Source organism: Triticum urartu, chromosome 7 (assembly GCF_003073215.2).
Source record: "Triticum urartu cultivar G1812 chromosome 7, Tu2.1, whole genome shotgun sequence".
NCBI lineage: Eukaryota > Viridiplantae > Streptophyta > Magnoliopsida > Poales > Poaceae > Triticum > Triticum urartu.
Window position 1 is genome coordinate 62,420,904 of NC_053028.1, and position 24,655 is coordinate 62,445,558.

General features: G+C 44.5%; 1 protein-coding gene across 2 annotated transcripts; it reads right to left on the reverse strand.

The window, feature by feature from the left end:
- Positions 1-691: 691 nt before the first annotated feature.
- On the reverse strand, positions 692-3,196 carry LOC125523019. 2 transcript variants are annotated; one of them, XM_048688053.1, is made up of 3 exons: positions 3,068-3,196; positions 1,717-2,014; positions 692-1,605 (listed from the first exon to the last, which is right to left on the reverse strand). In XM_048688053.1, exons 1-3 carry the CDS (start codon positions 3,182-3,184, stop codon positions 848-850), a joined length of 1,173 nt encoding a protein of 390 aa, XP_048544010.1. In that variant the 5' UTR covers positions 3,185-3,196; the 3' UTR covers positions 692-847. The 2 variants fall into 2 exon arrangements, with proteins under 2 accessions (XP_048544010.1, XP_048544008.1); XM_048688051.1 differs by having other exon boundaries at positions 692-2,014.
- Positions 3,197-24,655: the final 21,459 nt, after the last annotated feature.

Below are 24,655 nucleotides of genomic sequence, written 5' to 3' on the forward strand. Positions count from 1 at the left end.
ACAATGGTTGTTACAACAGAAAACACAAGTGTACATATACATGAAATTATATACTTAACACGCAGCGCATGATTCTGTTAGGTAAGACCAGGAGTTGAGAAGTGGTCAGAGTTCAGCCTCACCTCCGTTAAAACTGAGGTGGGACAGTTTATGGCCATAATTTTGATGTGACATATATTTGGTTAAAATTCTACAAGATCACAATCAGTTAATACAATCCAGTGCATAAATTTTATGTAGCATAAAGTACACATTTGGACAAATGAAAAGGGGGAAGTAGATAACCAAAAGGGCATATAGGAATTCCCTACACGACCTTGCTGAAAAGGAACAATTACACTCGCTGAAAACTGATGAAATGCTCATGTACCTTTATGCTACGCTACACCACTCTGCTTTTGAAATTCTCTAAACAGGCAGTCCATAACTAACCACCTGTCTTTTTATTTTTTATTGCTACTGAGGCTTCTTTGTAAAACTTGTACACGTCAATAAATTACAGCTGTGTGCATCATGATAATGGAGAGGCCGGGCCTATCCACTTTTTGGAGAAAAAAATCACCACCTGTAGGAAGTAGCAATTATCTACATGGCAGAAACATATACGTGCAGAACTATCATTAACTCCCAAGTCTGTTAAAAGCATAGCCACACAGATAAAACATCAAGTTTCCACAACGATTAAGCATTCGATTACATGAACCCATTATTGTCACCAAGTGACTTAAAAGTGCACACCATCATATACTAATTAAGTCCACACAATAACATATTAGTAAGATAAAGATAAGCAGAACCCAGGCATGTTGGTTGACCACAAAAGACTAAAACAATCCTTCTGGGTTGATCATATAGCTTCAGAAGGAAAAAACCAGGTCAGGCCCCACTGACCAGCTTGGCGTTGCGGTACTGCAGGATTCCTTGAATGCAATGGCATTATCATCCCACTTCTCACGTTGTATATGCCAGCGTCGCGAAGAGGTTCTGCAGAAGACTCTGGACAAGGATAATCGCAGATGAAGTAGATGCAGTCCTCCTGGGATCCACTGCATTCTCCAGCAGGCAGGGACTTCGAGCTTTGCTTACCAAGAAAGAGGGCATGGCCACCCAAATCACTCACCGTTCTCCACTGACCCGGGTTAGTGCACAAGTCTGCCTCAAGGACATTAAATCCAACAGTGTGAGAATTCCTAAAACCCTGTGAGTGTGTAAATCTTTGCACCATCAGCAGCCTACCACCACATTCCACTAAATACTGGCTGAGTCCATAAAGCACCTTCTTAGACAGGTATTGAGGCGTTCCACAATCACCACCAGAGTCAATTACGCATTTCATCTTTGGATAAGTACCAAGGTTCTCACCAAAATCAACGACGAAAAGCTTGAAAAATCCAGATACCACGTACAGCCTTCCATCCAAGAATGCAAGGTCCACTAATGTTGGTGGCTCCCCCAGTGCAGTACGTATACCTCTGAATGAGTAAGTGGTGGCAGGTGGTTGAACGACACAAAGATCAACAGAATAACAATTGCCGATGATCAACGCAGCAGCAAGGGACTTGGGTGATGATTCCAGCGGCGAGGGCGCCAGTAACTTATAGGAAACTGCATCATCAGTATATTCAGCATGGTTATCTATCTCGCGCTGCCAAACACTGGCAAGATTAGGAAGCTCCAGTGTGCTCTTGGAAAAAGGGTTCAGCAATGAACACGCACCATCACAGCTCATGAGGAATAGCCTGTTATCAATGGAGCCGTGCCAACGAGCACCATCTGGTAGAGGCATGCGGTGAACCTCACTGCCAGGGATGCCGAGGAAGGTTCCATCGGTGAGGGTGAGCCAAGGGAATGGGAGGGGGAGATTCTGCAACATACTATTAGAGCGCCATGGTTGACAGACTGCTCTCAGACGAACACGGTCAGCTAGGGAATCGAGGCGCTTTAGGACAAGGCCCAGGAGTTCGGTAGGAAGATCTGACCAAGGTCCAAACTGTGCAGCCTTCATGATGCAAGTCTGCAATACAGGACATAAGATTAATAGATAGTACAATAAGAAAATTGTAATGCATATGCTAGCTGAACTACTCTAATACCTAAGGCCGTCACAAAGAAATAGAGATGACGAGGGAAATAGCAAAAACAATCTATAGAGCAGAAACAAACTACTCCATCCGAACATATGCTTCTTTAACTTCAAATCAATTATATACATATGCTTCTTGAACTTGGTAACAGATGCAAAAGCATGCAGCAAAGCACCATCTATTTATGTTATTTTGATGGAAAAAAACACCATTTATTTGTTATGGTAAATAAAGCAGCATGATGATCATGTCCCCTAATACCATCAACAGCAGCATGATTCATGATCATGAGTATGGTGAACTAACAAGGAATTATGTTCTTAATTTCTCATGTGGAATTGACTAACTTCAGTGAGCTACTCACAGTAGTCCTCTTTCTTTTAGATGAGAAATCCAGAGAGTGTTCTTTTAAATAAGAAGGTATATGTTGAACAAATAAAATTTTATTCATGTATATGGTCAAGCGAGTGGAAATCGGAGCTAAGTATGCATATATTACTGAAGATTTATATTTTTCACAACACCAGTGTGCAGCTCGGATCAGCAAGAAATAAAAATAAGTTAAGTAGAGCTTCAATCGGGAAAATAGAGGTGCCAATTGTTTCTCAAGAACATGCTGAGGTGGATTCAAAAAATAAAAAACATGCTGAGATGAACATCGGAGGCAAGTATTGCAAAACATTTTTAATTTTTAGATCGGGTCGAAAAACTCCATTAGCAAGATTAGATCAAGTGAAGAAACAATTTCAGATGGACCATCTTTGTCAAAAAGAAAAAACTGGTTAGGAGAAGTTGCAATCTGGAACAATGACAAAACGTTAACAACCCACCTACCCCCAATCATGCCCCCGTTAACAGATGCAAAAGCATGCAGCAAAGAAGTGCGCATCGGATCCAAGTATCCATACATGTTTGCAGTTTTTAGACCAGAGTCGGACAATACAGATCTACCAAAAGCCCTAACTCGAGATAGTGAGATGTACCTTTGAGAACTTAGTGCCCTGGTCGGCGAGAGACGGGGAGGAGTGGAAGCCTCCAGCAGAGGCTTGTGTATCACCTTGGATTGGACCCTGGCCGTGCGTGGGAAGGGGAGAAGCCATGGAGAGTCCTCTGTGAGCAGGGGTTTTGTTTTGGGAACGAAAGGACGGGCCCCTATGTATTCACTGTCAACAGCTGGAGCGACTTTATTAAGCCGTTACTCGTATTGTGCCACGTTTGAGGGACCAATTTAAAGACTTCTAAATAAAATAAAATAATTAACACTTTATTATTTACATGTTACCAAATTCTTGCGAGACCAAAAATGAAGTAATACTATTATTTTACCGCCAATGTGACTTGACGAACGTTCCAAATATGGGGACAAATCCAAACTCCTCGGATGCCGTCCAATCACCATCTCACGATTGCAATCTGAGGGAGCAATGAGTGATCATGGGACCGTTAGCGCTTTAATAGGATCACGATTTAAGGAAATAGTGTGGGCTTAATGCACCATTTATATGTCTCATTTTAACACACCTTTATTTAGGTATTATCATTTTATTGCATGATTAAATGGCGCGAACTAAAATGACGGTAAGAATATTATATTACTGCAAATATTAACTGGCCAACGTTTCAAATATTGGGATAGATCTGGACGCATCGAATGTTCATATCGCGATTGCAATCTCTACTCCTAAAGAGGGAGTTGATACGGTCGCTTCACCTCCCACCAACCTCTCGGAAAACCCGATATGACGCGTGAGAGCCATCCAGGTGACCTTTCACTGAAGCTCCTGCCAAGTTGGCCCATCCCATTTGACGCATGTGCAGGTTTTTATTTCTCGGTTTTCTATGTTTCTTTTTTTTTGTTTCTTCTTTTTCGTTTCACTTTTTCTATGATTAAACTATTATTTTATACTCGGTATACTATCCAAACTTTCCTAAAAAATCAACCAAATTGGCACTTTCCAAAACAACGTCATGCATTAATCTATACTCCTAAAGTGGGAGTTGGTAGTGTCGCCTCACCTCCCACCAACCCCTCGGCAAACCCGATATGATGCTCGCGGGTGTTATACAGGCGACCTTTCGCTGTAGCTTCAGCCAAGTTGGCCCGGCCTATTTTTCTCTACTCCTAAAGAGAGAGTTCGTAGAGTCTCCTCACCTTTCACCAACCCCTCGGCAAACCCGATATGACGCCTGCGAGCGTCATACAGTTGACCTTTCGTTGAAACTCCAGCCAAGTTAGCCCAACACATTTCACGCCTATTTTTACATTTCCTTTCTTTCTATGTTTCATTTTTGGCTTCCTATCTTTCTGTTTTAGTTTTTCCATGGCCAACCTATTATTTTCAGCTCAGCATAATATCAGAATCGGCACTTTCCCCAAAAAAATCATATCAAATCAACACTTCCCCAAAACAACGCCATACTCAATCAAATCAAATCTTACCAAAGCATCAACTATAATCAAAGTTGGGTCGGCCCATCTCTACTCCTGAAGGAGAGTTGGTAGCGTCGCCCCATCTCCCACCAACCTCTCGGCAAATCTGATATGACGCTTGCGAGCGTCATATAGTTGACCTTCCGCCGAGACTTCAACAAAGTTGGCCGGGGCCCATTTGGCGTGTGCGCGCATTTTATTATGTTTTATTTTTGCTTTCCTTTTTTCGGTTTCATTTTTTCTATGATCAGCCAATTATTTTTTTTCCCTATGTTTTGTTATTTTTGTTTTTTTCTTTCATTTTTCTATGACCAAGCTATTAATTTTTGCTTGGAATACTATCGTAATCGACACTTTCCCCAAACAAAATTCAACCAAATCGGCACTTTCCCAAAACAACGCCATGCATTAACTCAATCAAATCGGCACTTTCCCAAAACAACGCCATGCATTAACTCAATAAAATCAAGCCTTAACAAAATCTCAACGAAATCCAAACTTTCCTGGCCCTCCACTCCTCATACCCAAATCAAATCAAATCTTACCAAAACATCAACTATTAATAAAAAAATTCCTTGCTTTCTTCTATCCATACTCAAATCAAATTAAATCTCAACAAAATATAAAATATGGTGGATGCCTCTATTAATAAATCTTTGTTGTCCTTACTATTAAACGATAGTCAATATGTCGTGTTCGTTTCCGCTTCGCTTCGTAACACCACCTAAGGGTTTAAAAACACCCTCTCGTTCAATCCCACCCGTGTGCAAATAAAAAGATTTAAAACCCCAATATTGGGAACCCACACACGCATATTGACTCCACCCTCAATTCCTTTAGCAGCCTCTCTCCAACCAACACCGTCGTAAATTTAAAAATACTTATCTTGTCATCTGCATGATGTATGTATACTACTCTATATGAATTGCTTCAGAACTTGGTTTTTTAATATGCTAGAGATATGCATGTAATATTTGTAGGTTTTTAACATAATTTGTTTCCTGAGGCGTATTTGTCAAGTAGTGTTGCCCCACATGTTCCCCCACTTTGATTTATGAGGGATGACAGCTTCAATCATAGTTAGGGGAAATGGAAATTTAGTTTCATATGTTCTTAGTAGGGCAAAGGGGTAATAATATACAAATGATGGATGGGCAATTGCATGCTAAATTACTACAATTTGTACTGTAATCTGAATATCTTGGACCTGCATGACGTTTTCCGTCTCAATGTATCCCGTTGCTTCAGCATATTTCCCGACAGATTCTTGAAATCTAGAGAAGAGGAGGAAGAGCAGCAATTGTTTGAGGAAGAGTAGCAGGTGGAGCACTTGGGGAAGGAAACATATCAACACAAAACTAAAATGGCCACGTGGTTCATGGTGTTGTCGAAGGGAAGAGTGTTCCAAGAAATAAGATGGAAAAAAACTAAAGCGTCCAAGTGGTCCATGATGTTGGAGAATAGGAAAAACAGGAAGAGTATTCTAGAAAATAAGTAGGAACAGAACTAAAGCTGGCGAGGAATGAGGAAGATGTGTTGCTGATGAACACATTGATGTTGTTGTGGTGTTGGTTGGTCCCAACAATATGGGTTGGCGAAGAGCCTAGGAATAGGTAATCTGTAGGGGAGGATGAGGAAGAGAAGAATGACAAGTGTCCCTTCTAGTGGCGAATGGTGTGTGGGTTGCAGATGGAGCTTATTAGTGACTAGGGATATATTCAGGTTGCCACTGGCCTCTCATGTCAGTGTGTATAAGCATTTTTCATTAATATGTGGCAACTCACGGACATTTAGCTCGTATATGAGAAAACAATGAATGTTTAGGGGGACCGTTGACGTTTTAATTGAATCACAATTTACGGAAATATTATGGGCATAATGCACCATTTGTATATCTCATTTTAACACTTCCTTATTTACATATTACCATTTTATTGCAAGATCAAAATGGAGGTAATACTATTATATTTTATTTTTATGAAAGCAACATAGCTTTATTATTTAAGGGTGTTTGGGCAGATCGCCCAAGACACATTCGCCCACATGAGCAGGTACATCTGACTCCCACCCCATATAGTGGTCAGGTACACACATACGGCCAAAACTGGCCAGCTCGTGAGCAATAGAGTTTGCACTACGCCTAGCTACATACAGAGATAAAGAATTTAGAGAACCAAAGCTTCAGTTGGTATTCCATGTCCTCAATAACAGCCGTATACACCGAGGAATCCACTTTGCGCAAGTCCAGAGCCTCAGCCAGAAGTTGTGAATCTATTTCAAACTCCACCTGAACCAGGCCTAGTTCTGCAGTGGTACTGATTGCCTGGGACATAGCTACAGCTTCAGTAGCAAATGCATCATTGATATTCTCAATTCTCCCTGCCCGAGCACATAGGAGACTGCCTTCCATTGATCTGAATGCAACACCCCAACCAGCGTGGTGCTGCCCACGCATGAAAGAGCCGTCGACATTTATTTTATATTCAGACTCCGCTGGGGCCGCCATCTGTCTAGAGGTAGTTTGTATGCTGTTTTACCAAATATCTGCATGTACTCAAGAACATTGCTCGTCGTCCGCCGAGCCACTTCAGCCGTAAGAGGCATCTCCCCTTCCCTCCGTTTGTTTCTATTGGACCACCACAACCACCAAAAGGTGAGCACATGAAGCCGCTTCTTTATGTCTAGCCCCCAGAGAAAATAAAGCATCACATGCACGGACGTAATTCTTTCTAATTCAATGTGTTCCTTCTTCATGGCTAGATCCCTCCACACCTCCTTTGCCGATTTACACTTGATAAACAGGTGTGCCCCGTCCTCATCAGCCTTGCCACAGAACAAGCACTTTGTCTCAGCGATAGGGATTCCTTTACGTGCTACATTTGTGCGGAGTGCGAGGGATTCATGCTTGAGCCTCCAAGTAAACATTTGGACTTTTTTGGACATGGCTGTTGGTGCAAAAATGGAACTGCGGGTCACCAGTGATCACCGGAGACAAGGAAGAAGGAGGAATAGGTGGACACAGAGAATTTGCGGGCGCACAAACACCCTGCCGCAACAACGGCGTTTTCAGTTTTCTGCACGAGCTCGAACTCGTTTTCCACACCGATCCACAGAGGCCGGGGGAGACCTTATACACGCGCACGCACGCGTGCCACGCCGCACCTACGGCGCGCCCACTCACCCCGCTCGCCACGCCCCGCGCTCCACGGCTCCCGCGCCCGCCGCGCACACACACGAACGGACGCGACCAGGTCCAGTGTCCGGCGCGGTCACCCTCCCGCATTGATCGCTAACCAACGCACGCACTCACGCACACACACCTACGGGCACGCCTGTACGCACCCGAGCCTGCCACGGCCGGACCCGACGCGCACACACACGCAGGCCATACATGAGTCGGGTCATGCCCAGACACAGACCAGATCATGCCCAGACTATGACTCATGCCAGACATGCATCGGACTATGCCCAGACCACATGCCCGCCGTGGCTTATTCCTAACACACTCCCCCTAAGCCACGATACAGCAGCGCCGGCCCCTCGACGTCGTCCACGAGGAGAACTTGCTCCGCCGCCGCCGGCTTCTTCGGCTTAGTGCATTCGCGTCGGAAGTGCCCGCGCTGGCCGCAATTGTAGCAGCGACCACGCGGTCCTCCTCCGCTGCCCGATGCCGTGCTGCACGTGCCGTCGTCGTCGCGCTCGATGCCGCCTCCTCCCTGGCGTCGTTGCCTCGCTGCCCACTCCGCCGTCGTGTACATGAGTGCGCCGTCCGCTCGCTCGTCGTCCGCCTGTCCATGCCGTCGCAGCCGCTCGTCGAAGGCCTTCAGGGGACCGAGCGCGTCCTCGAACGGCATGGTGGAGACATCACAAAACTGCTCGATTCCGGCCACCACCGCGTACAAGCGATCCGGCACAGAATCGAGGAGCTTCTTCACCATCGCGCCGTCGTCCAGCGTCGACCCAAGTCCCGTGTAGCACGCCGCCATGCTGCCGAGCTTGCCGGCGAACCCATCCAGCGTGTCGCCCTCCGCCATGCGCAGCATCTCAAACTCCCCTCGGAGAGTGCACAGCCGCGCCGCCCGGACTCGGTCCGCCCCGACGAACCTCGCCTTGAGGCTCGCCCAGACCTCCGCCGCCGTCTTCTCACTACTAGGAAAAGGCCTACTAGTGGCGCACCAGTTTTGCCTACTAATGGCGCACTACTGGTGCGCCACTAGTACCACGCCACTAGTATTTTTTACTAATGGCGCACCACTGTGCGCCATTAATATCTAGTATACTAATGGCACACCACGCCGTGCGCCATTAGTATAGGCCACCATGCGCCATTAGGATCTATTAGTATGAATATTAGGTTTTTTTACTTTTCTGAATTTAGCATATGTTACAAAATATATTATTGGACAGAATATAGACAGCACCCCACAGCAAGAGCAGATTCATCGAATACAATAGAAGATTAGTCTCCGAATTCAAAAGACCGAACAAAGATAGAACATTACAAGTCTCGAGACCGCGAGTAGCGAGTTTGTCGGAAGTAATACTAAGATAGAACATTACAAGTCTCGAACCAACCCTACTTAATTGTTCTTAGCACATGATCATCAGTATTAGGCAGGACCTAAATACCATATTTAAGGTAAAATAGCATAAAACAATATGGACCCTGACTCTCCATTATGGAGAATGGAGATCATCCTGTCTCCAATTCTTACGCTTCGCTTGCTTTTGCTTCCAAGAACCTCCTTGCGACTGTCCATACATTTTTTCCATCCTTTGATTTTCATGTCTCCACTTGTTTTAGAAGTCTGGTATGGACAGTTGAGATTCGTAGGATGACCTGGCTGTATGTTCAAAACATGAAGGCTACCTTTCTGATAAATCAAATGAGGCACACAATTATCTGGGATTATCTATTGAAAACATAGTAATAACTTCATAGTTAGCAATGATGTACTAGTTTTAGAAGTATGCAAAAGATGCACGGATGTCGTAATAGTAAAAATCTTACCAGGGTATCTCCATAGTAGTTACCGTAGTTGAACACATGCACTAGTGGCACGTATTTACCATAATGTTGAGGAGTTTGATTGTGGATATTGTAATTCTCAATGTCAGTACAAATCCGACGAGATGATTTTTCTCCTTGTAAGTTGTTAATTCGGAGCCATCGGTGCAGTGGGTTTTGTCTACCATCTCCCGCACATTCTTTGAATAATAAAAATAAGCTGTCAATGGAAATAAGCTGTCAACTATTTTGAAATAAACAATATAAAAATAAGCTAATAACTATGTTTGAGAAACTCACATAGCGACAGAACTGGAGGCGTATCAACAAGGACCCAAATGTCCATATTGTCTTTGTGTCAGGATTACCAAGATCCATGGTGTTAAGCATGCCCTCATCAAAACCATACATCTTGCAAAATGCTTCCCAATTTTTGCAACCAAAATGGGTTACACTCTCAGAATTATACAGATTTACTTCAAAGTCCACATCGTGATGAGTCCTTAGGTGAATTTTCTTTGTTTCAGAAATTTTATGGTCTTCAAAATCCATCCTCTCCAAGACATAGCGTCTTGCATGGCATGGGATAAGCTATACTCGAATTGTAAAAGATGAAAATTACACGTTGAAATAGTTGAAATCATGCTTAATTATGAAAATAACACTTGTCGTCGTTGTGTACCGTTTCAACTTCGAAGGTCTCCTCGAGCTTAATGCTAAAGCGCCGATCATCGTCCAGGTGAGGCATGTCGCACAAACCTCTATCGTCGTGGCACCAGTCACACTCCCCCGGGAGACTTTCGCCGTCCGATGACGATGACGACATATCCTACGTTCATAATTCAAAACTACATCATTTAGGGTTTGTCGACACCGAGGCATCCTAAAAGCTAAGCTTTTATCATTTAGGGTTTGTCGACGCCGAGGCACCCTAAAAGCCTAAGCTTTCATCATTTAGGTTCTTATCGACACCGAGGCACCCTAAAAGCCAAGGTTTTATCATTTAGGGTTTGTCGACGCCGAGGCACTCTAAAAGCCTAAGCTTTCATCATTTAGGTTCTTATCGACACCGAGGCACCCTAAAACCTATGGTTTAATGCAGCAAGAATAAAGGGGCAGTTGATCCTACTTAATTAAGTACTAAGATACCCCGGACCATGCATTAGTCGCAAGTACCCCATATGTCCTATTTTTAGCAAAGTCATGCTAAAATTCATGGAAATTTTCAGCATGACCTTTGCTGAAAATAGGACATATGGAGTACCAGAATTTGCCGGAACGGAAGTTAATCGACATTCCGGCAAACTCAAGGGCCTCTCAGGGTACCTGCAAAATCATCACGACACAATGGTCAGGGACAAAACCCAGCAAACTAGCAAGATGATCATCATCTTTGCAAGACAGTAGCTCAAGTTTTTGACAGTTGTCTCTGAAGAAAACAACATTGCAACATTCAAGTTCAGACATACACACTGAACATTTGACCAGTTACCTCTGAAGAAAAATATACTTTGACTATTGGATACAAAGAAAACAGCTACTGTAAACATTAAGTCATGGTAGTGTGCGCTGAAACAATTACAGTATAGGAACAACAACACAACAGTAGCTCAGTTACTAGAGGACTGTAAAAAACTAACACAAAAAACACAGAACAGTCATTTCCTTGTGTGTGCTATACATATAGATGAAAATGGATTTGTTGCTACAGTAATTACAGTTCTAAGGAAAGGGAGTCACAGTTTAACATCATCAAGTAGTGTTACATAATATAGGTGATCATCATCAAGTAGTTGCTAGCAGCAAAGTTACTAACGTGTTTACAGAAATTGTTTTCTGTAAAAGATGATCATCATCTTTGCAAGTCTTTCTCAATGTGATCACAAGTAATTTAGAGGCATCACAATAAAGCAACACCCTGCACTAGCCTAAAAACAAGTGAAATTTTTGTATCCTTCATACACACTGGAGTACAATGCTTTATAATGTTCCATCATCATTACAGAGATCCAAGAAACACATGGTCTGGAGGATATTCTTTATGACTGATTCTTTTAGAAATGCCAGGGAACACAGAAATCCAAGAAACGATGTTTTCACTTGATTTATTAAAATGGGTCATCACAAGCTCAACGTTGGAAAAAATGAGTGTTGTGAGGAATCAGTGCACAGCGGCACACCAGCTGCCTGCCCAATTTCTTCTTCTTCTGTAAAGAAAATAATCGGCTTGTTGGACCGGATCTACTCGTAATTAATTATATAGAGTGGTCGTTTTCTCCTTATTAGAAATTAAGATGATGTGCACACATATCTGTGATACTACCATGTACTAGAACCAAGAACAAGTTGCGCGAATAATCCTTGCATGACTGTGCCTAATTGCTATATGATTACTTGATTAGGGGGACGAAAACGATAGGGGGGAGCCTTCCAAATGTACAGTGCAGACAAGCTGAATGTGTCAAGTGGATGGCCCCAAATACAGTACAAACAAGCTGAATATGTGAGCACAGAGCTATATGTGTTGTTTTGCTCTTGTACTTCTGATAATCGTAGTTTCTACCTCCTAGTTTTTCTTTAGCCATAGTTAAACTTGTAAGAAGTGTACACAACTGTAAACTATCATTGGGGCCGGCCGATTCTATGCATTTATTTCGTTTTGCTTTTCGAATGATGACACTTAGGTCCAACAGAGCGCGCCCAACATTCCAATTGCCTCAGTTAAATCCCAAATTGCTAGCTTCCCATGTTGTACAACTACCCAGTTGATCATGAACAGGTCAATGCTCTACCGATCACATGGACCAGCAATCAAGGCGCTACGAAGACTTCGAAATACAATAAGAAAACTAGGGAGCAAGAAGCTTGCCGCCATGGCCCTAGCGTTTGCAGGGGAGGGGGTGGAGGAGAAGGGAGGAATCACCTAGGGTAGGGGATGTAGGAATGGAGGAAGACGTCGGGGGCGGCGAGGGAGGACGTCAAGGGCGCGGGCGCGGGTGGAGGGGGGACGGCGAGGGAGGCGGTGCTCGGCTCGGCGTCGCGTGGCCTAGCTGAGCTGACGTAGAGGCGGTCGTCGTCTTCTCCTCCTCCTCGTCCTCCTCCTGGTCCTCCTCCTCCGGCTCGGGGTGCGGGGGCGGACGGACAGCGAGGTCGGTGAAGAGAACGGCGACGGCGCCGCAACGAAGCCGCGTGGTTAGCCGCGGGGGCGCGGGGGCGGCGGGGGTGGAGTCCGGCGGGGGTGGGGGCGCGGGGGCGGCGAGGGTGGAGTCCGGCGGGGGTATGGCGAGGGAGAGAGGGACGAAGGGGATCTGGCAAGGGAGAGGGAGGAATTAGCTAGGGGGAAGCTTACTAATGGCGCACCCTGCGGCGGTGCGCCATTAGTATGTTTTTTTAGTTTACTAATGACGCACCGTGGCATAGTGCGCCATTACTAGTTTAAACTAGTAATGGCGCACTGTGCCATGGTGCGCCATTAGTAGTTTTGCAAAAAAGAGTAAAAAAATACAGTAGTGGCGCACTCTATGGCTGGTGCACCATTACTAGTTAGAACTACTAATGGCGCACTTTTCTCGGATGCGCCATTAGTATGTTTGGAAAAATGAAAAAAAAATGTTACTAGTGGCGCACCTTGTGTCTGGTGTGCCATTAGTGTCTTCCACACTAATGGCGCATCGGCACATGGTGCGCCATTAGTATATAGTAGTGGCGCACCACTTCTCTGGTGCGCCATTAGTGTCAATTTCATCTATAGCCCTTTTCCTAGTAGTGTCTTCCCCGGCACCTGCAAGAGCAGGTCCTCAGAGAGTGCCCCGAGCAGGTACGCGCGGGCGGGTTTGTCCTTCTTCTCCACCACCGCCAACGCCGAGTCCTCCGCCGGCACCACCGCCTCCCAGAGCCCGGCCGCATCCAGGTTCGCCTCGACCTTGATGGCCCACGTGGTGTAGTTTTCACCAGTGAGCTGTGGCACCTGCATCGGCGGTGAACTCCCCGCCCCGCCAGAGTATGGAACGAGCGACATGGTCGGCGATCTCTCTCTCACACCTAGCTCTGATGCCAATTGTTGGCGCAAAAACGGAACTACGGGTCACCAGTGATCGCCGGAGACAAGGAAGAAGGAGGAATAGGTGGACACAAAGAATTTGCGGGCGCACAAACACCCTGCCGCAACAACGGCGTTTTCAGTTTTCTGCACGAGCTCGAACTCGTTTTCCACACCGATCCACAGAGGCCGGGGGAGACCTTATACACGCGCACGCACGCGTGCCACGCCGCACCTACGGCGCGCCCACTCAACCCACTCGCCACGCCCCGCGCTCCACGGCTCCCGCGCCCGCCGCGCACACACACGAACGGACGCGACGGGGTCCAGTGTCCGGCGCGGTCACCCTCCCGCACTGATCGCTAACCAATGCACGCACTCACGCACACACACCTACGGGCACGCCTGTACGCACCCGAGCCTGCCACGGCCGGACCCGACGTGCACACACATGCAGGCCATACATGAGTCCGGTCATGCCCAGACACAGACCAGATCATGCCCAGACTATGACTCATGCCAGACATGAATCAGACTATGCCCAGACCACATGCCCGCCGTGGCTTATTCCTAACAATGGCAGCCTCCAAAGATGCTTCCATGAGTCATCCTTAGCTCTATCTAGAGCGCAAGGGTTCGAATCACTTCCTCCCACACCTCCATCCCTGTTGGTCTGTTCTAGTTGGCCATGGAGTTCATAAGCACTCTTGACGGAATGAACACCTTTGTTATCATATTACCATGCTATGAAGTCTTGGACCCCTTTTCTCAACGGTGTCTAGAGAATATGTTTGACATCATCAGCCCAAAAGGTGTCCCTCACCAACTGTACATCCCAATTCCCTGTGGTCGGATCAATAAGGTCGCAAACCCGCTCAAGGAGATTTTTCTGTCTTGGAGTCAAGACTCGCCATGACCAAAATCGCGGTATCCATGGGTCTGAAAAAAATTGACCTGCATACCATCGCCAATCCTCCAGATGTACCCTTCACGGAAAAGGTGTAGTCCATGGAGTAAGCTACGCCATGAGTAAGAGATTCCCTCCCTACGAAAAGCCTCTAGAATTTGGCCACTCGGGTAGTAACGAGCTTGTAGCACCTTTGCACAAAGGGATTTCGGGTGTTGGATGAGCCTCTAAATTTGCCTCGACAGCATTGCTATATTGAAGCCATGCATATCACGAAAACCTAGCCCCTCCCCCCCCCCGAGCTTTCGGCTTGGTAAGTGTTTTCCAACCGATCCAATGGGTAGTGTGTTCCTTATCTTGCGGGCTCCACCAGTAGTTCCCTACCAGCAAACTAAGCTCCTCACAAAATAATTTTTTCAAGTAGAAGCATGACATAGCGAAAGTAGGGCTAGCCTGAGCAATGGTCGTGACCAACGTCTCCTTCCTCGCCTTGGCGATGAGTCTTTCCTTCCAACCATACACTCGACCTGCCATTGCTCCCTTGACAAATGCAAAAGCTTTCCTCCTTGATTTCCCAATATGAACTGGCAGACCCAGATACTTTTCATTCCAGGACTTGCTTCAAATTTTCAGGGCCTCCTTCACAGAAGTTTTTACGTCATCTCCAGTGTTAGGGCTAAACATGATCGCTAACTTCTCAAGGTTAATGCATTGCCCTGAGCAGTCCTCATATAAATCAAGAACTTGGCGCAGCTCTTGGGCCTCTTCCTACTTGGCTTTCAACAGTAAGACCGAATCGTCTGCAAAGAGTAGGTGCGACAGCACCAGCGCACCTTGACAGATCCTGACCCCACTTATCTTCCCCGTCGCCTCCGCATCATGAAGCAAGGCCGAAAGTCCCTCCGCATAGATGACAAAGAGGTAAGGCAAGGCTGGATCCCCTTGCCTAAGTTCCCGGGAGGGAGTGAATTGTTGGGTTAGCATGCCATTCACCTTGATCTGGTACCGTTACCGTGGAAACGCAAGTCATGACCAGATCAATTCACCGAGTCCTGAAGCCCAGCTTGCTCAACATCGCTCTCAGGAAGTCTCATTCGACCCTATCATATGCTTTTCTCATATCCGCTTTCACTAGTGCAATGCCTTCCTTCCCTCTCTTGTTGTTCAGTAGATAGTGTGACACTATTAGATTAGCGCCAATGTTAATTGGCAACAGTTTCAAATATTGGGACACATCTGGACCCATTGAATGTCCATCACGCGATTGCAATATATGAGTAAACAATGAGTGTTTGTGGTACCGTTGACGCTTTAATAGGATCAGAATTTGCGGGAACCATGGGGGCTTTAATGAATCATGATTTGTGCATGGAACGATATGTGGGCATTGACGACTATTTATTTCTTACTTTTTTGTGGGGTGCCATTTCCATGCATGATGGATCGCCATTTGTGGGCGCTTAATGAATCACGATTTGCATGGCAGGCGTGGGCAGGTAAGCGTTGACCATGATTTGTTTCCTTTTTGCATCAATGAAGTTTTCATATGTGATGGTGGGTCTCCATGCAGTTTTTTAGGACAAATAAAAGTTAAAGTCAGTGAACTAAAGACTTAAGAGCTCAGATAACAACATGCTAAAGACAATATTTAAACTCAAGCCACAAGAATTAAGACAACTGATTGCACCTCTAGCCAAATAGACTAGGACATTATCTGCTACAAATAGAACTATAATTTTTTTATACAACCGAACCTTATTAACTTCGCCTATGTTGTCTCAACATAGCTGGTCTCAAGCCCGAGTAAACAAGGAGGGTTGTGATAGGCTTGGCGAGCCAATGTAAAAACTCAGCCACTCTTATGGAGATAAAACCTAAAAGATTTTTGTTGGGGCGTAACCCTCTCAGGGACACGCCACATCGGAACCCGGGTGTGGTGTCAAATGGGCAAGGGTCGGGCCTTCACTCCCTGGTGGTGCGCCGTATCATGATCTGGATACGGTGGCAAGTGAGTGAGGATCGGGTAATCGCATCCTTAGTGGCACGCTAAAATGGCGCCCGAATGTAGTGGAAAAGGATCAAGGGTCTTTGCATTTGACTCGACGAGTGTGAAGGGTAAGGAAGCTAGCTGGGCCTAGGAGGATTTTCTCAGGTAGCTGGAACGTAAGTTCTCTGACAAGGAAGCTTCGGGAGCTAGTTGATGCAGCGGTGAGGAGAGGTGTTGGTATCATTTGCGTCCAAGAATTGAAATGGAGGGCAGAGAAGGCGGAGGAGGTGGAGGATAACAGCTTCAAGCTATGGTACATGGGGATGGCTGCAAACAGAAATGGCGTAGGCATCTTGATCAATAAGAGTCGCAAGTATGGAGTGGTAGACGTCAAGAGACATGGGGACCGAATTATCCTAGTCAAGCTGGTAGTTGGGGACTTACTTCTCAACGTTATCAGCACGTATGCCCTGCAAGTAGGCCACAATGAGAACATCAAGAGGGAGTTCTGGGAAGGCCTGAAGGACATGGTTAGGAGTGTACCGATTGGTGAGAAGCTCTTCATAGGAGGAGAACTCAATGGCCACGTGAGTACATCTACCACAGGTTTTGAAGGGGTGCATGGGGGCTTTGGCTATGGCATCAAGAATCAAAAAGGAGAAGATGTCTTAACACTAGTAGAAAAAGGGCCATTTGTCCTGGGTTGTAAGGCCCATTTGTCCCAGTTGGGGAACCGGGACAAAAGGGTCGGTACTAAAGCCCAACACCTTTAGTCCCAGTTCTTACACCAACCAGGACAGATGGGCCTCCACGTGGCCGTTGCGGCTTGCCCAGGCAGGGGGGCCTTTTGTCCCGGTTGGTAGCACCAACCGGGACCAATAAGCTTCCACACATCAGTAGTTCAGGGGCTAGGTTTTTTGTTTTTTTTCTGAAGGGGGGGGGGTTGTGGGTTTGGGGGGTTTGTAGGGTTGATTTAGGGGTTTCATATATTGTGTTAGCTAGCTAATAGAGAGAAGTGTCCTCTCTTATTGTAACACCCACAATGCGGCTATATCTCCCACGTGTCGAAGCACGACTTAGAGGCATAGCCGCATGGTAGTTTTGTCGCAAGAGGGGTAATCTTCACATGATCCCATGTATTGAATAATAAAGGGATAAAGAGGTTGGCTTACAATCGCCACTTCACACAAATACACGTTAAACATACATCATCGAGAGTACAATCAAGGTCCGACTATGGAACCAAAATAACAGAAGACGACCCCAATTGCTAGATCACCGATCGTCCCAACTGGGGTCCACTACTGATCAACCGAAAAAGACACAACACCATGAACAAGATTTTCATCGAGCTCCCACTTGTGCTCGGTAGCATCACCTACACTGGTATCATCGGCACCTGCAACTGTTTGGAAGTATCTATGAGTCATGAGGACTCAGCAATCTCATACCCGCGAGATCAAGACTATTTAAGCTTATGGGTAGGATAGGGTAATGAGGTGGAGCTGCAGCAAGCACTAAGCTAATATGGTGGCTAACATACGCAAAATAATAGCGAGAAGAGAAGAAACGCAGCGTTCATGAAGCTACAAGTGATCCAGAAGTGATCCTGAAACTACTTACGTTCAAGCATAACACAAGACCGTGTTCACTTCCCGGACTCCGCTGAAAATTGACCATCATGGCTACACACGCAGTTGATGCATTTTAATTAAGTTAAGTGTCAAGTTCTCTACAACCGGACATTAACAAATTCCCATCTGCCACATAATTGCGGGCAGGGCTTTCGAAAGTTTAAGACCCTGCAGGGGTGTCCCAACTTAGCCCATCACAAGCTCTCACGGTCAACGAAGGATATTCTTTCTCCCGGGAAGACCTGATCAGTCTCGGAATCCCGGTTACAAGACATTTCGACAATGGTAAAATAAGACTAGCAAAGCCGCCCGATGTGCCTACAATCCCGATAGGAGCTGCACATATCTCGTTCTCAGGGCAATGATGACGCACAAGTGTAGGGGATCTATCGTAGCCCTTTAGATAAGTAAGAGTGTCGAACCCAACGAGGAGCAGAAGGAAATGATAAGCGGTTTTCAGCAAGGTATTCTCTGCAAGCACTGAAATTATCGGTAACATATAGTTTTGTGATAAGGTAATAGGTAACGAGTAGCAAGTAATAAAAGTAAATAAGGTGAAGCAAGATGGCCCAATCCTTTTTGTAGCAAAGGACAAGCCTGGACAAACTCTTATATGAAGGAAAGCACTCCCGAGGACACATGGGAATTATCGTCAAGCTAGTTTTCATCACGGTCATACGATTCGCGTTCGGTACGTTGATAGTCTGATATGTGGGTGGACCAGTGCTTGGGTACTGTCCTTACTTGGAAAAGCATCCCACTTATGATTAACCCCTATTGCAAGCATCCGCAACTACAACAGAATATTAAGGTAAACCTAACCATAGCATGAAACATGTGGATCCAAATCAGCCCCTTAGGAAGCAACGCATAAACTAGGGTTTAAGCTTCTGTCACTCTAGCAACCCATCATCTACTTATTACTTACCAATGCCTCCCTCTAGGCCCAAACAATGGTGAAGTGTCATGTAGTCGACGTTCACATAACACCACTAGAGGGATGACAACATACATCTCATCAAAATATCGAACGAATACCAAATTCACATGACTACTAATAGCAAGACTTCTCCCATGTCCTTAGGAACAAACGTAACTACTCACAAAGCATATTCATGTTCATAATCAGAGGGGTATTAATATGCATAATGGATCTGAACATATAATCTTCCACCAAGTAAACCAACTAGCATCAACTACAAGGAGTAATCAACACTACTAGCAACTCACAGGTACCAATCTGAGGTTTGGATACAAAAATTGGATACAAGAGATGAACTAGGGTTTGATATGGGATGGTGCTGGTGAAGATGTTGATGGAGATTGACCCCCTCACGATGAGAGGATCGTTGGTGATGACGATGGTGATGATTTCCCCCTCCCGGAGGGAAGTTTCCCCGGTAGAACAGCTCCGCCAGAGCCCTAGATTTGTTCCGCCAAGGTTCCGCCTCATGGCGGCAGAGTCTCGTCCCGAAAGCTTGCATATAATTTTTTCCTCGACGAAAGACTCCATATAGCAGAAGATGGACATCGAAGGGCTGCCAGGGGGCCCACGAGGCAGGGGCAGGGGCAGAGATAGGGCGCGAGCAGGGGCTAGACCCCCCCCCCAACGATCGGCCCCCCTCAACAATACGTACGTACGCATACCTGTACTAGCTAGCCGGACTTTGATTACAATTAGGACTAATCCCCCGCAAAACAAAACAAATAGGCCTAATATTTCCGGGCCTGTACTTATGTTCGTACGGCAAGGAAGCCCACTAAATTTTGCAGCCCAGCTCTCAATTTTAATTAGGATATCGTAGACATTCCTTTCGCCAGACATCATATCAATCTCCTCTCCAACCCTAAAATAAAGATTGAACTTCTGTATGCGACGCCGTCGGCCGCCTGCGGCCGATCTCGCCCGCTCGCCATCAGCGGGGGCCAGGTGATCTGACCAAGACAATGGAGCGGTGCTGCTGGTGCTAGTACCCTCTCCTTTCACACTCTGTTGATCCTTATGGACTACCGGCTGGCTCAATCTGCCTCGGTGCGGTGCCATCGATTCTACCGGCCGTCACAGCGTCTATCAAGTAGGTATTAACTTGTACATGATTATCTAATGAATAAACACTCAATTCTGAAGTTGCATTAGTACTATATACAACCTTTAGCTAGTATCTAAGGCAATTGAATAATACAGTTTCTATTTCTTAATTATGATGCCACAAGGATTAAGAGAACACACCAACAGTAAATTCCTTGGTTATAATATACTAATATAAAAAAAACTTCCGTTCTCTATAGACAAACATATGTTGCCATAAGATGCACATATGGTTAGCAAAATCCAAATTCAATGCTATATCGACACTCGATATATTGTGATGTTTTATGTCTTTCGTGATCACTTTGTCATTCCGCCCCCTCTATGGTCAAATCCTGGCTCTGCCCCTGGGCAGGGGGGCGCGCCCAGGGGGTAGGGCGCGCCCCCACCCTCCTGGCCAGGGTGTGGCCCCCCTCTAGAACTTCTTGCGCTCAGTATTTTTTATATATTCTGGAAATAGCTTCCGTGAAGTTTCAGGACTTTTGGAGTTGTGCAGAATAGGTCTCTAATATTTGCTCCTTTTCCAGCCCAGAATCCCAGCTACAGGCATTCTCCCTCTTTATGTAAACCTTGTAAAATAAGACAGAATAGGCATAAGTATTGTGACATAATGTGTAATAACAGCCCATAATGCAATAAATATTGATATAAAATCATGATGCAAAATGGACGTATCAACTCCCCCAAGCTTAGACCTCGCTTGTCCTCAAGCGAAATCCAAAATTGAAAAATATGTCCACATGTTTAGAGATAGAGGTGTCGATAAAAATAAAATACGGACATGAGGGCATCATGATCATTCTTGGAACAACAACATATATATATATATATATATATATATATATATATATATATATATATATATGATCTCTTATGCTAAAGTAACAATTCAATCACAATTTCAAGTATGAATTATAAACTTCATAGAGAACCAACAAACTCTAATCCCAGTCATTGAGGCAACTGCAATTTATCATAACATAGGAAAGAGTCAATATAAGAGCTTTTCAGCAAGTCCACATACTCAACCATCTTTTAGTCTTTCACAATTGCTAACACTCACGCAATATTTATGGGTATGAAGTCTTAATCGGACAAAGAGAAAAATAGGGGCTTATGGTTTTGCCTCCCAATGTTTTACCTCAAGGGTAATGTCAACAATAATAGTTCATGAAGACTCACATCCAATAAGCTATATATATCAGGATCTTTCCAACACATTGTGCTTGCCAAAGGATAAAATGTAAAAAGGAAAGGTGAAGGTCACCATGAATCTTATGTAAGGTAGAAGATAAAAGTAAAAGATAGGCCCTTCGCAGAGGGAAGCAGAGGTTGTCATGCGCTTCTATGGTTGGATGCACGAAATCTTAATGCAAAAGAACGTTACTTTATATTGCCACTTGAGATATGGACCTTTATTATGCAGTTTGTCGCTTTTTTTTCTTCCATATCAAAAGATCGTATAAAGGTTATTTTCTCTGCACTAATAAGTCATACATTTAGAGAGCATTTTTTATTGCTTGCACCGATGACAACTTACTTGAAGGATCTAACTCAATCCATAGGTAGATATGGTGGACTCTCATGGCAAAACTGGGTTCAGTGATATTTGGAAGCACAAGTAGTATCTCTACTTGGTGCGAAGAAATTGACTAGCATTAGAGGGAAAGGCAAGCTCAACATGTTGGATGATCCATCACAATATAATTTATCTCAGATGTAAGAAAACATAACCCATTACGTTGTCTTCCTTGTCCAACGTCAACTCTTTAGCATGTCATATTTTAATGAGTGCTCACAATTATAAAAGATGTCCAAGATAGTATATTTATATGCAAAAACCTCTCTTCCTTTATTACTTCATATTAATTGCAACGATGACCAAAACTATGTTTGTCAACTCTCAACAACTTTTATTCACCATACTCTTTATATGTGAGCTCATTACTTTCCATAAGATCCATATGATCTATTTGTTTCTTTTTATTTCATCTCATTTATTTTATTTTGTTCCCCCAAGATCATAGCAAAATAATCAAGCCCTTGACTCAACACTAATCTTTATTATATAGCTCACGGACTCGATTACATAGAGGGATCATAAAGCAAAACTCACAACTAGATCATACTAAAACTTTATTCTACGAGATCAAGATATTACTAAAAGGATCGAACTAAGAAAAACGGTAAAGATTAAAGTGATGGTGATACGATACCGGGGCACTCCCCCAAGCTTGGCATTTGCCAAGGGGAGTGCCCATACCAGATACTCACTTATTGTTTATTGGTGAAGAAGGTGATGGTTTTGTTGATGGCGTAGGCTTCTTCCTTAATTTGCGCTTGAGGACAGAATTCTGGTCCCTTAGGTCATAGATCTCCTGCTCCAGGCTCAGTATCTTTTGCATAATTCCTGCTTGTTTTCCTGCAAGAGGCGAAAAGGGATAAACTCGATCTTATGTTTCTTTACTCTATCCGGGAGGCTTGACTTTTTGAACTCCACATGCATGTCCCCAGGTTGAGGTAGTGGGATTTCATCTTCTTCTGAGCTCGTCTCCTCCTCTCCCTTGGGTTCATAGTCCTCTTCTTATTTCGTAGTCCAACCACAATGCTCCACATCCCCATAGACCTTAGGATCTGCAAGGTAATCAGCCACATAGCTTTCCCTTCCGAATCCTGGGACGACATGTTGCTCTAATCTGCTGCAGGACAGCTCGAAACAAAGATAGGAGATATTTGCGTGATACGGTGGTCAAAACCTTTGAGAGATTATATAATGTATTTTTACCGACCAAAAGAAGTATCATGCAAGAAAACGGAGTTCGGAAAGCGCACGAGGTGCCCACGAGGCAGGGGGCGCACCCAGGGGGTTAGGGCACGCCTCCCACCCTCGTGGGAGCCTTGTGTCCTTTCCGGTCTTCTTCTTGTTTTCCTATTTTTCTAAATATTCCAAAACAAAGAAATATTGCCATTAGAACTGTTTTGGAGTCGGTTTACTTACCGTACCACGTACCTATTCCTCTTTGGAGTCTGAAACGTTCCTGAAAGTGTCCCTTATGTATTCCTCCGGGGTTACGGTTTCAATAATATTAGTTTCAACATTTATAGGATTACTTGAGATATAATGTTTAATTCTTTGACCGTTCACCACCTTCGGATTTGTGCCTTCGAAGTTGTTGATTTTTATGGCACCGGAACAATAGACCTCCTCGATAACGTAAGGACCTTCCCATTTTGAGAGAAGTTTGCCGCCAAAAAATCTTAAATGAGAGTTGTATAGCAATACATAATCACCTACATTGAACTCATGCTTTTGTATCCTTTTTTCATGCCATCTTTTAACTTTTTCTTTAAATAGCTTGGCATTTTCATAAGCCTGGGTTCTCCATTCATCATGTGAGCTAATGTCAAATAACCTCTTCTCACCGGCAAGTTTGAAATCATAATTGAGCTCTATAATGGCCCAATATGCCTTATGTTCTAGTTCAAGAGGTAAGTGACATGCTTTACCATAAACCATTTTATACGGAGACATACCCATAGGATTTTTATATGTAGTTCTATAGGCCCATAATGCATCATCAAGTTTCTTGGACCAATTCTTTCTAGATCTATTAACAGTCTTTTGCAAAATTAATTTGAGCTCTCTGTTACTCAATTCTACTTGACCACTAGACTATGGGTGATAAGGAGATGCAATTCTATGATTAACGTCATACTTAGCAAGCATTTTACGAAAGGCACCATGAATAAAGTGTGAACCACCATGAGTCATTAAATATCTAGGGACTCCAAACCTCGGGAAAATAACTTCTTTAAGCATCTTAATAGAGGTGTTATGATTAGCACTACTAGTTGGAATAGCTTCTACCCACTTAGTAACGTAATCAACAGCAACTAAAATATGTGTATACCCATTAGAGGAAGGAAAAGGTCCCATATAATCAAAGCCCCAAACATCAAATGGTTCAATAACAAGTGAACAATTCATAGGCATTTCTTGGCGTCTACTAATATTACCACTTCTTTGACATTCATCACAAGACAAGACAAACTTACGGGCATCCTTGAAGAGAGTAGGCCAATAAAAACCGGATTGCAATACCTTGTGTGCAGTTCTATCTCCAGCATGGTGTCCTCCATAGGCTTCGGAGTGACACTTGCATAGGATCTATTCCTGTTCATGCTCAGGTACACAACGTCTAATAATACCATCCACTCCTTCTTTATAAAGATGTGGGTCATCCCAAAAGTAATGTCTCAAATCATGGAAGAACTTTTTCTTTTGCTGGTATGTGAAACTAGGTGGTATAAATTTAGCAACAATATAATTAGCATAATCAGCATACCATGGAGCAGTACGAGAAGCATTTATGACGTTTAATTGTTCACCAGGTAAGCTATCATCAATAGGTAGTGGGTCATCAAGAACATTTTCTAACCTAGACAAGTTGTCTGCAATGAGGTTCTCAGCTCCCT